The sequence below is a fragment of the Trichoderma citrinoviride genome (genome assembly GCF_003025115.1).
Source record: "Trichoderma citrinoviride strain TUCIM 6016 unplaced genomic scaffold BBK36scaffold_8, whole genome shotgun sequence".
In the NCBI taxonomy this organism is placed as follows: Eukaryota; Fungi; Ascomycota; class Sordariomycetes; order Hypocreales; family Hypocreaceae; genus Trichoderma; species Trichoderma citrinoviride.
The window spans coordinates 279,453-293,662 of NW_020194716.1; the positions used below are offsets into that span (position 1 = coordinate 279,453).

The 14,210-nt window shown below is 53.4% G+C and overlaps 5 protein-coding genes across 5 annotated transcripts; 1 reads left to right on the plus strand and 4 right to left on the minus strand.

Annotated features, from left to right (window-relative positions):
* Positions 1-1,442: 1,442 nt before the first annotated feature.
* On the minus strand, positions 1,443-2,569 carry BBK36DRAFT_1169287 (hypothetical protein; the record flags this gene model as incomplete). The annotated part of the gene is made up of 2 exons (XM_024895295.1): positions 1,443-2,344; positions 2,458-2,569. 2 exons carry the CDS (start codon positions 2,567-2,569, stop codon positions 1,443-1,445), a joined length of 1,014 nt encoding a protein of 337 aa, XP_024748894.1.
* A 727-nt stretch (positions 2,570-3,296) lies between these two features.
* BBK36DRAFT_1121332 (MFS general substrate transporter) lies at positions 3,297-4,996 on the minus strand (the record flags this gene model as incomplete). The annotated part of the gene is made up of 4 exons (XM_024890814.1): positions 3,297-3,640; positions 3,698-4,295; positions 4,361-4,643; positions 4,725-4,996. The coding sequence occupies 4 exons, from the start codon at positions 4,994-4,996 to the stop codon at positions 3,297-3,299; spliced, it is 1,497 nt and encodes a 498-aa protein (XP_024748895.1).
* A 1,878-nt stretch (positions 4,997-6,874) lies between these two features.
* On the minus strand, positions 6,875-7,928 carry BBK36DRAFT_1202124 (hypothetical protein; the record flags this gene model as incomplete). Its single annotated transcript, XM_024897200.1, has 2 exons — positions 6,875-7,333; positions 7,401-7,928. 2 exons carry the CDS (start codon positions 7,926-7,928, stop codon positions 6,875-6,877), a joined length of 987 nt encoding a protein of 328 aa, XP_024748896.1.
* Positions 7,929-8,511: 583 nt separating this feature from the next.
* BBK36DRAFT_1120360 (glutathione degradosome) lies at positions 8,512-11,250 on the minus strand (the record flags this gene model as incomplete). The annotated part of the gene is made up of 2 exons (XM_024890688.1): positions 8,512-10,194; positions 10,255-11,250. 2 exons carry the CDS (start codon positions 11,248-11,250, stop codon positions 8,512-8,514), a joined length of 2,679 nt encoding a protein of 892 aa, XP_024748897.1.
* A 1,931-nt stretch (positions 11,251-13,181) lies between these two features.
* BBK36DRAFT_4941 (hypothetical protein) lies at positions 13,182-13,863 on the plus strand (the record flags this gene model as incomplete). Its single annotated transcript, XM_024898152.1, has 2 exons — positions 13,182-13,427; positions 13,522-13,863. 2 exons carry the CDS (start codon positions 13,182-13,184, stop codon positions 13,861-13,863), a joined length of 588 nt encoding a protein of 195 aa, XP_024748898.1.
* Between the last annotated feature and the right edge of the window lie 347 nt (positions 13,864-14,210).

Genomic DNA, 14,210 nt, shown 5'->3' on the forward strand with positions numbered 1-14,210 from the left:
CAAGGGATATTTGATTTGTGACGAATGTGGATGCATGTGACCTCAACTGTCCGTTTGATGCCAGAAGTTGAGCCCAACAAGAAGCGTCGGGTGTTGGCGGCAGAATCGATTTTAGCGCCCGTCGCCGATGTCCTGGGAAAGGCGGAGTGCTGGCGCTTTGGGCAGCAGCGCTGTGCTCTTCGCTAAAGCCCTATAACTTTTCGCTGGGGCCGCTATCAGAATGATCATGGGCGTGCACCTCCATATATCATCAATCCAAACCCCATGAAACGAACTTTCCTGAGACATCAGTCCAACGACATCAGTCCAACGACGCCAATCCAACGGCACATCACAGGATCTACTGCAAGGATGAAGCACGCCCTGAGTCTCCAAGTGCCCGATAATGCTTACAACCGTGCTGGGTCGCGTGTGCACAGCCGTCTTCAACCAGCTCAACCTGACCGACGGCGAATAGCCTCGTTTCGCCTTATTGATGTCTCCTGCAAGCGCCGCCACAGCGCCAACGTGTCCATCCTCGTCTCGACACAATAGACCAGACCCTACTAGTCGAGGTGCTACAGAGTTATTCGGTCTTCTTATGCTCGCCCCAGTGTCCGCAGAGGCCCTTGCTTGGACAACAGATTTTGCCCTAAGTAATGTTTGCGAGCTTTACGTCTATCAAAAGTCATATTCCAACCCGACTTGATATGCTCTCTGTCAATTGTGCATCTGATTCGAAGCTGATTCTCCCATTCGCTGGATCAAGTCTCGGATTCTAGATTCCATTTGGAGGAGTTCGACTCGTCTTACGGATGAAGCATGATCCCTTGATACCTTATGGAAGCCTACCAACATGAGCCACTATGCTCTTACTGCCTTGTCATAACGGCAATAGAGACCTTTGACTTTTCTTACATACATCTTGCGTTCATCCCCTCTTTCGACCGTATGCCTCCTGCTTGTCACCACGCCGAAGGGGCTGCAGATCTGGGTTCGAGTGGCTGGACTCTTCTCTTGCAAAAATAGGGAAGGCATCTCACCAGTAAAGCTAGTGGCTGGATCATCTGTCAACCGGTTGACGATATTGTAGAGAGATTAATGGTAAGACGCGCCTCTTGACAGGCAGATTGCGGGCCATGGGCCTCAAAGCCCCTTTACAGCATTGAAGAGCATGGCTTGCGATGCAACTCTTGCCTTATAAGATTTGGGCCATTGGGGTTTATCGAGAATACGCACAGGCCATAGACGTAAATGCTTTGAAGCTCATACATATGCTGCTGAAAGTCATTATCTAGATATGTAGTTGTAGGTACATGTAGTGTGATCATCTGGCTTGCCATTTACATATGTCATGCGCCACGATACAACTCTTCCCTTGAGGTCACATATATGTATGTTGGTCCCCGTTTTCCTTACGTTAAATATAAGATCACTATTGATGTTGTAAGTCTATCCCGCCATTACATCTTGTATTTGATCCCAGCCAGCGCCTCTCTATTCGCAGTATTCTTCTCCGAACTCACAATCATAGCAACGTGATGACTCAAAGCAACCAAATCGCCCGCCCGATCAAGCACAATCACCTCGACATCATACCTCCCATTGAGCACCTGCTTAGACGATGTCCGGACAAACAACCACGGCTCGCCCGCTTCAGGCAACGCCTTCTTCACATCTAGGTTCATCGCCAGCGTGGGATACCACAAGCCCGTCTTGCGCGTGAGGGCACCTCCCGCCGCCGGAGGATCGTCTTTTGTCCGAGGGCGATGCATTTCCGTGACGAAAGCCGCCGTGCTATCCACCACGAATCCCAGAGCCGGAGCAGTAAAGGGCTCGCCGTTGGAGTTGCACATCCATAGATCAAACGAAGAGGCAGTCCCCGATTTGGCAAAAGCTTCGCGGTTGTAAAAGAAGCGAAGTTGTTGCATGGCGGTCACTCTCCGTTGAATCAGCATATCGAGGGCTCCCCATTCAGGATCTTGGTTCGTGAGGAGTTTTGAAAAGTCTGTTGGCGGACGTAGACTGGGTTGAAGAGACCACCCCGTGGAAAAACTAATGCCCTTTTCTGCGGCGATGCTCCTGTTTGTGAGGTATGCGACAACTACTTTCTCCGACTTCTGCTTGCCTTGTCCTGTTGAGATCCATGGGGCTTGAGGGAGGAGATTGCCCTGGTAGAGAGTAACGTGCAGAACGGTGATAGAGCGGCCTGGTTTGGCCTCTTCGACGGTGAGGACAGCTGGGCCGGAGATTGTGCGATTGAGGAATTCCCAGTGAGCGCTGATTGTGTCTGGTTGGTCCCTGGGGGTGAGATATTCTCTTGCTACACGGAGGAAGATTGTGGCGACGTAGCCTCCGTTGGGGACTTGTCGGTGTTAGCCTTGATCAAGGGATAGATAGCGTGATATCGGAGGTGGATGGAGCTATTATAGGGACTGGGGATTGATGAATGGTTTCAGTCTCTTGGGGAGCACATACCTGCGCCGATGCAGAAGCTGGGTGAGAGATTGGCGGCAAAGGTCTTGTCATCGAGTCTTGTGACGATGCTCTCTTGCTCCAGCGAGGCGGGAATCTTTGCTTCAGCGGCCATGGTGACGACTAGGGCCTGTCTTTGATCTGAAACGAAGTAACAATCAGGATTGAACAGGGCTGTACGAAAGAGAGAGTGTGTGGTATCGAGGTTGAATGAGAGTGGAAGAAGATGGTTTCACATCAGGTTACACCTCGTCATGATTGTCATGCCGCTGAAAGCATCCCTTTTTCTGGAAATGCACTACAAAGAGCCGGATAGTAATCAAAAACAGGCCCCAAAGCCGAAACAAATCACGACAAACTTGCCCTCTCTCCTCTACGTCTTCCCCATGTCAATCGCCGGTTCGTTTGCCGAACCGAGGCACAACCCCACCGCCCCCGGTCGTTGGTTGACGATGCTGCTCGTCTGCCAAGTTTGCTTCTAGCAGGTCCCTTTTGTTTACTAAACCAGCGGCTGGTGGAACTTGGTCGTTTTAGAACAGAGATTGACTGCTGACGGGCGCGTTTTAGTGGCTGCGAGATGCTGCTAACTGGGGTATATAGCGCTGGTTGTACGGCTAGGATGGGGGGTTTAGATGATTTTGATGGCCGTCGATTTGCGGGGAATCGATGAAGAGTTGGGAACTCGCTGTTTATACATAATGAGCATTGAATACACATTGTCTGCTCTGTAAACTATACTAGTATACGAAATGCGCTTTTGATAATCGAATGCCTTGAAGAACCCAGAGTCGCTTCGCTTCAAAGGAGACGAAAGTCTTCTAAAACACACACAACTCTATCTTCTATGCCTGTACTCTCTCCGTTTTCCGCACCTCCTCGTCCACCGGCGCAAACTTGGACATCTTCCTCAGCTGAACACCATACTTCATGAACAGAAACGGCACGGGAATGGCAATCACCGCAACACCCCCCATCAGCGACATGGCCGGCCCAACGCCCAAGGTATTGAACATGGGCGCCGCCGCGAGGGGAAACGACGCGGCTAGGGCGCTCCTCAGGAACGTGTTGGCGGATGTGGCGCTTGCGGCGTAGACGCGGTATGTGTCGACGAGGAAGTTGATGCATTGCTGGAAGATGATGTTGAAGCCGGCGCCGATGAAGACGGCTGCCAGAACGGGCACAATCCCTGATGAAACCGTTAGCAAACCTGTCTATGCCCTCGACTGGGATACGTCCAACTCACAGTGAATCTTGGGGTCTGCCGTCCAACCGAACCAGAACAGCCCAATGGCAAAGACAACCCCCCCTACCGCCATCGGCGCACACCGAGCCTCTGGCACCGGTTTGCCTCCCGCAGCATCCACGAGCCTCGCATAACGCGGCTGGTTCGCTAAGTTGACAAACATGGCCATGCAAACGCCCACCAGTAGCGCCAGAAACGGCAGCGAGCTCTGCACCAGCGACCATCCCCGGTGCTGAGCAAAGACAATGGGGAACACCTCCAGAGTCATGTACAGCAGGGCGTACACAAACGACGCATACAGCGCGATGCACGTAACCATCGGCTCGGTGAACAACATGCGGAGAGGGCGCGAGAGGTGCTTGGTGAGGATGAGCTTGGGCGACAGCTTGGTCTGTTCGTGGGGGTGGTAGTAGGCCTGGTTGCCCGTCTCTTTGCGGAGACGCTGGGCTTTACGCTTCAGCAGAACGGGGCCGTATGTCTCTGGCAGGCAGAAGAGAGCGATGGCGGCGACGGTAAAGGTCCAGATGGCTTGGATGTATTCCGTCCAGCGCCATCCAAGGTGAGGGTTCACCACCAGAGAAGCACCGATGACGGGACCCTGGAACTTGGTCAGCCGGCAACTCATGCAAGAGGATCATTGATAGCTGTAGGATCATCACATACCAGAGTAGGACCACCGACGACACAAAGGGCGTAAAACACCACTGCCGTCCCGCGGACCTTGGGCTCCCAGATGTCGCCCATGATGGCTCCCACGTTGCTCACCGGCGACGAAGCGAACAGGCCGCCAAAATACCGCGTGATGAGGACGGACTGGATATTCTTGCTCGTGGCTGTGCCTATTGAGAACAGTCCGACGGCAAGCATGGGGGGAAGCAGAGACATGCGGCGGCCCCAGAGCTCAGAGATGGGGGCCCAGCAAAGGGGGCCAAATGCGAATCCCAGGCTGTTGTTGTTGATGTCAAAATCAGGCAAGTTCATCTGAGTTGGGCTGTGATGATGATGATGATGTTGTGATTTGACTTACATGTAAAGTGAGATGCACAGCACCGAAACCTCATGGCCGATATGGAAGACCTCCTGCAGCTTCTCGTCGGTGGGAGCCATGATGCTCGATCCGACACTGGCCGCCATGGCTAACATGCCCAGCAGCAGCGTGATGAACGCCTTGTACAGCGTCCGCCAGTTGTACGGGTTGGCGGGCTCATTTTCATCCCACTTGACCAGGATCGGGGTTGGCGATATCGAATTTGTTTCGTCTCCTGGTGGCGTGTCCCCTTCACGCGAGGAGGCACCCATGGGTGATTTGGCGAGGTCTTGTATCGAAGGCGAGATCGATAAGAGACAGGCTATTGAGATGAGAGGAGTTATGAGAGGCCGGCTTCGAAATTGGGCGAGAGCTTAGCTACAGAGCTTAGCATGAACGGATGAAAGAAACGGTCAAGAGGCTAGACAAGAGGTGTGGTAAGCTTCAGCCAAGAGGGACCAGGCCGCTGATCGAGAACATGCACAACCGCATAAAGGCTGTGTCAGATCAAGATCAATCCTAGGACTTTTGCCCTAACACAACTGAATGAAACAGTTTGTCTTCACCCGCAGTTGCCAAGAGATGGGGAAACGGTCCAGAATATCAGTTTCTCTTCTATTTTCTTCGAAATGTCAGATTCGGCGGACGAAATAGCCGGCCGCCGGAAACGATCTCCGATGCAATAATCCCGGGAGGGCATCGTGGTTTGACGGCACTTGCTGATCCGAGATATCCGCAATAGCCGCTGGATATTAGTAAACGCAAGGCATCACGAAATTTTGTATTGAAGATGGCACTTCAACAACAGCTGGTATTGAATAATTGAAAACAGATTTACAGATACGGACAGTTGATATCTCGTGCCCTGCGCGCCTGGATGCACTTGGAGTCAAAAGACGCTTCAAAGAGTCTCTTGATTTAGTTGTTCGACCACAGGCTGTGGATCTGGGCATATGTGTGTTGGAGACACGATGAGAAGAGCAAAGGACTTGCATATAACGACTTGATATGGTAAAAGTACCATAAAGCTCATCGCGTCTGGTTCTTACTTGAGACACAACCGCTACTCATGAAAGCGCAGCTCCGATGCTTCGGAGCGGTTCGTATATCGAGACCAGTAGTGCTTCTCATATGCAGGGACTGTTGGCTCGCTAGACAAGTTGATAACCGAATACCTAGATCAGTCATTTCTATGCCAGGATCTCATATGCTCTATCAAGATCTCGGTGTTACGACGATGTCCCGAGGAGAGACACACCCCCTGGTGCTGTAGATCATCAATTTTTCTCCGAATGAGTCAAACCTTACCCAAAGTAAAGGCATCCTTCCTCCGATAAAATGACCTATCAATTCGATGGCGCCGAATATTCTATATCTATCTTCCTTCATGACTGTTCTTGCATTTGCAAAAGAAGCAAAGCAAGGCGGCTATTGCGGATATTGCGGGTAGCAACGCCGCCCAGCCGGAAGAGTCTGCCGGGGAAGGGCCATAAACGCCCCGTGAAGGAGCCGCCGTCTGTGCCGCGTCCCGAAGCCGTCGGTGTGCCGATGTGGGCTCTACCCCATCTCATAAGTTGTTGAAGATGCTGTTTCATTCATTTGGAGGATTGGTCCTAGTATGATAGAGGCACGTTATTGAGAAACATGACTGTTTCGGAACCCATAACACCCGTCTGTGGCCCAGTTGAACATCCAACCTCGAGAGGTTGATCAATAACTCAGCGGTTGGGTGTATAGCGATTGAAGTCATGCACTGGGAATTCTTAAAAAACATTCAATACTGAGCTCGGAGTATATTGACCATCATGAAATAGTCATCTTCTTTTGCAAGTAACCTCTCCTTCTCTAACAAACCTCCCTCACACTCAACTCTCAACTGGCCTTCATACACTGCATCCTCCTCACTCAAACGTCACCCGAATCACCTGTATATGGTTATTATTCGTAAACGCAATCGTCAACGTCCTCCCCGTCTCATCCAGATACGGATACGCAACGCCCGCGTACACGAACCCCCCGTTAATCGGCTCAGCCTCGTAAATCTCGCGATCCTCGCTCCACGGACCCTCCACCTTGTCTGCCGTTCTCAACGCCACCTTGGGTCCATCTAGAATTCTCAGTCAGTTCGGCCTCATCGCAAAACTCCAGTGTCATATACGAACAAAGAAAGCAAGGGGGAGGGACTCACTCAGATGAACGTAGATGTAGCACTTGAACCACTCACTAAACACAACCTGCCCCTGGCCAACCCCCCACATCACCGCACTCTCAGCATCATGCTCCGCTCCCCGCAGGACCTCCCTCCGCCATCCCTTCTTCCTCCCCCACCAGTACTCGTACTTGTCCAGCTCAAACGCCTCCTTCGCCTTCACCCGCGCCTGGTACACGTACTCCGTCGCCGGCCACTCCGTCACCGTCTTGGGCGGGTGGCCCCAGACGTAGATGTACTCGCTCTTGACGTCCCGGTAGGCGGCAATATCGCCGTACTTGGCCATCGATGAGCAATCCCACCACCAGCCGTGCTCGCCGAGGCGTTGCGTGACGGTGGGCGCGTCGTTGATGATTTCGACGCGGGCGATGCCTGCGTGGCGGTAGTTTTCATTGTCATTCTACCACAAACTTCGTCAGCTGTCTATATCACCATCACCATCATCGTAGAAGGAAAAAAAAACTCACAATCAAGTAATACACCGCTCCAACCCCCGTCTCCCCATCAACCTCAACCAAACTCGTTCCCCCAAACCCCGTCTGCAGCTTCTCTCCCCAGCGCTCCTCAAACGGCGTAAACTGCGCCGGATGCGCCACCGGCTCGTCCCCGTTCAAATGGCAGTCCCTCACCACCAGCGGATCCTCCGTCAGCGCCGCCACCGAGTTGCGCACCATGCCGTGGAACCCGTCCGGATCCGGGTCCGCGTTTGGGTCCGTCACGCCGGGGCTGCTCCAGAGCGTGTCGCCGTAGACGCCGTACCATTTGCCGCCGATGTGGCCCGCGAAGCCGAGGTCCCGCCGGTGGGCGCTGTTGAGCGAGCGCTGCTCGCCGAGGTATTCGACGGAGAAGCGGGTGATGGGGTTTGTGCCTGCGGGCTGGGTGTTGTCGATGCCTGACCAGCGATGCGCTGGGGTTTGGGCTTGGGCTCGAGATGGGACTGAATCGTCATTCTTCGTCCCAGTGAGGTTGTGTAGCAGTTTCTTGAAACCGTCCATGATGATGGAAAGCTGCAGTATGGCTGTTGAAGTAAGGTCAATACAAGAGGGAGTCGATAGAATGGCCTAAGCAAAAGCAGCTTCTAAAACGTAAACTGCAGATACCTGGGTTGTAAGGAGTATAAATGAACAATTAGACAAGGCTCAATCAAAGGGCTTCAAAGAGATGCGTAAGATGGACATTAAACTCACAATTCCTTCCCCACACTGCCGACGTCATTAGTGATCCGATCCAGGAACCGAAATCCCATCAATCGGCTGGCATGTGAAGTGGCGGCACGGCTTAATCTGTCCCCAACAGGGGAGCATCCGGAGAGCTTAGCGCTCCAAGTGGCATGTAGACAGTCGAGACGTTCATCTCTAATAACGGACATTGACTCGTATCAATGTTCAGAAAAGTCTATTTTTGGGTATCTAACCAAGGCACTGCTATGCTCCAACCAAAGATCTATCTAGTAATGGCAAGGGGATGAAGCTATGAGGAAAAACAATAGCGGCGTCAATGAACAAAACAAATCCGTCTATGAAACACCCGTCCCGAACCTCGCAAACCATCCAGCGAACAAACCAAAGAAAAGAAGAATCAAAGCCGCACAAACACCTTGCCGAAAATCTCCCTGGCCTTGACCAAGTTGATGAGGCTCATCCGCTCATTGTCCAAGTGTGCCGCGTCACTCGCCCGTCCGCAGGGCAGATGAGCCGCTGGCGCTCCGAATTCCTTCTCGAGGAAGCGGATGGCCGGGATGGAGCCGCCTTCGCGGATGTAGAGCGGCTTCTTTGGCTTGCCTGTGCACACAGATGATCCTTCACTCGGCGATTTCTTGCCACTGTCTCCATCCGAGCTCGAGTCCTGGGCGGCGGTAGAGCCCGCATCGAAGCGTTCGGGCCAGGCCTCCACAACGGCAGTGCACAAGGTGCGGAAAATGTAGTTTGTCGGGTCACCCAGCCACGGCTCGGCTTTGTTGTCGATGCGAATCTTCAGCTTGTTCTCCGAGTTGAGGCTCTCAAACTCTCGTTGCAGGAAGAGAGTCAGCGCCATCCCCACCACGTTCACCTCCTGTCCTGGCACCAGGCGCATGCTGATGTGCGCACTGGCGTGGCTGCTCACCAGGCTTCCATCAGGTCCCGACACGTTGTACCGGTGAATTGTCAGGTTTGGCTCACGCCATCTCGCCAGAAGTGACTTCTTGATCTCTGCCTCGGAGGCAGCCTCTGGGCTGCGGCGCACCAGGATGGACGCGATATCGTCGTAGCGAGCCTCTTCCTCTGGCGTCACCGGAGGGATACCGTCGTAGAAGCCTGGAATCATGACTCGGTTGCCACGGCCCTTGAGCCTGGACAGCACCGTTGTGAGGTCTGAAAGGGGCTCGTCGTTGACGTATGAACCGTCCACACCAGAGTGCGTATCAGGGCGCGACGAATCAACGCAGACGGTGGCGTGCAGGACGCCACGTAGCCCATAGGTCAGGCACGGAACCTCGTCGTCCAACCAGTAGCTGTTGGCAAGCAGGATATAGTCCACGGAGCCAATTCGTTCCTTGTTTCTCTGGACTGCCTGCTCGAAGCCCCTGGATCCAGACTCTTCCTCTCCCTCAATCAGGAAGATGACGTCGTTCTCGAGCTTCTGCGCCTGCATCAAGTCCGTCACAGCGAACAGGGCAGCGAGGATAGGGCCCTTGTTGTCGCTGACGCCTCGTCCATAGAGGAATCCGTTCGTTCCTCGTACGGTAAACGGATCGGCTGTCCATTTGCTCTTTTCGCTGTCAGCGGGCACCACGTCGTAATGTCCGTAGAAGAGAATTCGCTTTCGGTTGTCGGCAGACTCCTTCTTTCCAGAGAACTTGGCCAACACGACAGGATTGTGCGACTCGCCCGTGCTGAGCATCTCGACATATCCGCCCATGCGCTTGAACAGTGCACCGAGATATGTGGCGCCTTTGCGGCAGTCTTCGGCAAACTCGGGCCGGGATGAGACGGTCTTGTACGAGACAAATTCGTTGAGAGCAGACAGGAGGACATCATCTTCGGTCGGGCTCTTGGAGTCTGCTGTGGAGTCTGCTTCGTCCTTGATGTTCCACACGCAAATGTCGTTGTCGTTGGCCCCCGTGATGTAGTATTGGTTGCTTTTGTATGTCGAGCAAGCCGATGCCAGTATCTTGGTCTTTTCTTTGCCATTGTGTGCTTTCCATTTGTTGAGACACTGGTATTTCTGAGCCACATTCCTCGAGACATGCTGGTATCTTCCATAGTGCGCTGTGCTGAATTTCTGTAGAGAACAGTGTTAGTGGTAGTCACAAGTAGATATGGTAGCGAGGGAAAAACTTACACTGGCCCAGCCGTCGGCAGAGGTGGTCCAAAGGTAGCCCCAGCCCATCTGCAAGGACATGATGTCGTGGTTCTGCGCCTTGATCACCCTCAGCCTCTGAGCAGTGTCCAGGTCCCAGAGCTCAACAATGCCGCCCAGCTTCCCGGCATACAGAAAGGAGCCGTCCAGCGCCAGAGACAGCACCGACTCGGCATCATCAGTGCCGAGACACATAATCTCTCGCAGACCGTTGTGCTGAGAATTGTTCGAATCGCTTCTGCCCGGTTTGCCGATGCACCAAAGCTTGATCGTACCGTCTCCGCCGCCCGAGATGAGCACCTCTTCGTCCGGGTTTACCTCGACAGTAGGCCCCTTTGCGATGAGCATGCAGTAGACGTATCCGTAGTGGGCGAACTTGCGAACCGAGCCGCTGTCGATTTCCAGGACCGTGTCAGCTCGAGGAATCAGCCCCCATTTGTCTTCGCTTCGCCTCGGGGTGCTCGTTCCGCCAACGGCCTTGGAGTCGAAGAAGCGATGGCTCCTTCGGTCGGGGTGTCGCTGGGAGTCGGGCGTCGCCTTGATGCTCGGGTCACTCAGCGTCACCCACTGGATCGTCATGTTCTGCGCGCCAATGTATAGCGTGTCGTGTTGCTCGCTGTAAGCGGTCGAAAAGATGTCGCCGACGTCGTGATTGCCGTAGATCTCGAAGAGGCGGACCATGGTCCGAGGATCCCAAACGTTGATGATGGGATCGCAGGCGCTGGAGAAGAGGTAGTTGCCGTCGGGAGACAGCGAGAGCGACATGACGCTCCGCTTGTGCGCCTGGACCTGCTGGACCTGGTGGAAGGTGGACAGCGACCAGACGACAATCTCGCCATCCTGGGTGCCGGCGTAGATGGAGTCGTGCTGGGGGCTGACGGCGAGGGCGAGGACGCTGCTGCTGTGCTTGAGGCTGTGAAGCAGCTCCGGCTGGGTCTGTGAGCAGTCGGACGCTTCGAGCGCTGGTTCAACCGCCATGGCTGCCGGATCAGGCATGATGGAAGGCATCGCGGCTGTAATCAGAGGTTAGAAGAGGAACCGAGTTCGGTCTTGTAGGTCTGAGGCCGGGCTGGAATCGGCAATGCTGGCGGGGCACGCGAGTGGCTGCTGCAAATCATAGCATGGGAGGAGGACAGGAGGAGAAGAGAGAGGGAATTCCAATTGATGGCAGGACTGAGTCAACCGGCGATCTGATGCTCGACGCCCGGAAGAAAAGGAAGAGTGAGGCAGAGGACGGGAAGCGCGCGAGGATCGCAAGATGGTCGCTGCTGGAGAAGGGAAAAGAGTTTCTGCTATTGTTGCTGAGGTGAGGCCAATGACTCTGACAATGACGTGCTTAGCGCGGTATCGGCGCCATCTCAGCGAGGTTACAGCAGGGGGAGGTGCTGAGCCTCCCTGAAGCTGAACCATGTCAGGGGTCGAGGCAGCGTTTGATCCTCAGCCTTCCAATGTTCTTCTATTTCCATTTCGATATCATGGATTTGGATCCTTCTTCCTGCCTTCTCTCCATTGCCATTCGAGGCCTCATCTCGAGTCGTCTTGCAGCCCTTCGGAGCGTGATCGAAACAAGGGTGCTGCACAGTGTCTGACTGTGTCCGGACCTCACAACATGAACTCGTACTCACCTCTTGCTCCGGTTGATTCTCGACTCGACACTGTGTCTCTCCTTTGCCACTCCATGTCACTCACGCCAACATCGCGATGATGACCAGCCTGGAATGTGATGCGCAGGTTTCAGCTTGACTTACCGATCATCTTAACAGCCTGTTTCTTCTCCTCCTCCTTGGCCGCCATCTCGTCGCACTTGAGACATTCTGCCGCTTGCTGCATCTTCTCCATCTCGTCGGGCTCGTCTCTCTCCCTACACCAGGAGAGCTTGGATTTCGTACTGTTGTTGCACAAGCCGCAATGGTGGTCCGTTTTAATCGATTGGAAAAAAGGTAAGTCGAGGAGAGGCAGAGCAGAAGAAGCCCCGTGCTTCATCGAAGGATTATTTATCATCGACAGGCTGAGGGAGCGTCTTTGTTCATACTTCTGGTTCATCTGAACGTCTCGTAATCACACTACTGCTGCTTACCTTCACGTTCTTTCAAGTTGTCGTGAGATGACGCCTGGGTTGAACACTAAACTGAGGAGGATCGGTGGCTTTGTTCACCTTGATTACCTACCTTATTTCCTTATTTGTCTTGTTCGATACTTCGAGAACAAAGTAAAGATTCAACGCAAGGGGCACATCCAGGCAGAGCTGAACAGAGACAAAAGAAACGCTGTGTCTTGTTCCACTCGCAACCCCATTGGCCTTCTACCTCATGCGCATCGCAGTTTGATTCGCCAGAGTCTCTGAACTGCGAATGAGCTAGAGATGACTGCCAGACACGCGCGTCATTGCTATCTACACTCAGCATGAACACAGCGCGGGATCACGTTGAACTTCAACCCACACGATACTTACACGACTACCCCTTATCGACCTCACGAACTCAACTCGAAGCATCAAAGGCGGATCAAAGAGGCAACAATAGCCGCTCATGTGCGTTGAAAGGATTCCTACTTGTTCGTTAACTGTTTCCTCTTCGAACACTCCGCCACCAAGTCATCGTGCTAACAGAGTATCACACAGCTTCTAGTGACGAGAACATGTCTTGTGTTGCAGAATCATCGACCAAACAGAGCACGAGCAGTCGAGGAATTCTGCCATCGAGGCAACCATCATCGAGGTCCTGAGGCGATGAGAGGATCTTGAAGCTGCTCCAAGATCCAAGAAGAAGGAAGAATATGACACTCAAACGAGTTGACACCTTATAAGAAGCTCGCCCTTCGGTTGACAAGGAGAAGATGAAGAGCATGATAGTTTACACTCAACGACGAATCCCACAATTCGCACCATTCAACGACTTCCGTGAATAGATATGCATACCCATCTCCTCCTTCTTGGCCTTCTCGGCCTTGCAAGTCTTGCCACGGCAGACAACTACTTCACCATCGCCCTCCACGCACCCAATAATGTCTTGCTCCACGGCAAAATCATCAACGCTCGGGACAAATCCTTCATTGCTGGAGCCTTGATGCCCAGCACTCGCTGCGGCATTAACGATGCCGCGCAGTGCCCGGCTGGCGTCGTCACCCTCGTCACGCGCGACATGTCCTTTCTTGCCGTGGGTTCCAATCCCACTGTGATATTCCAAACTTTTCTTCTCCAGAACGGCTCAGAGAACGCAATACTGACCAGTTACGTGTCTTTGCGCCCAGTCTGCGGCTCCTGGCGGCCAGTTTATCTACGTCACCACAGACGGCTCCATCAGCTATCCTTATGCTCACTCGTCGCTGCGCCCTCCTGGCGCCCAAATCGGCGGCTTCTACGCGCTTCCCGTCACTTTTGACCACGGCGTGACCGTGAATGTGCTCAACTGGCGGTCTAGAGACGGGACGAGTGGGCTGTGGGCGTGTGCCGTGGCCCCTGGGGCTCCCATTGCTTATCAGGCGGTGCTCAAAGCGTCGACTGCGCAATTCAACGGCTCGGGATGCCTTGCTGTTGACGGCATCCTCACTCAGCCAGCGGGGAGTTCCTTTGGGGCCTGGGAGTATACTTGAGAGGCTTATCCTTGAAGGGAAATGCCATGCCACGTTTGAAAGGAAGCACATTTGCCCACTTTGTAGTCTATGCGTGTTGGCTTTGAGTGCCGGCTGCCGTGCATGCGCATGCAGTCATGCCGTTTCATTCATGAACCAACACGTTGTCTTGTTGCTTTGGGAGTTCACATGTATTCAAACAAGAGATTTTTTTCACCGGTTGCTACCTATTTTTTAATCCCTTGCATACAGTCCCTGCAAATGACGTCTTTTTTATCATTGCAACCTGTCAATCCATCTGTGCTCGTATCTCACGCCTGGGGTAAACGCAAAGTGGTCCCAAGAAGGCACTCGATGTGACGAGAAAT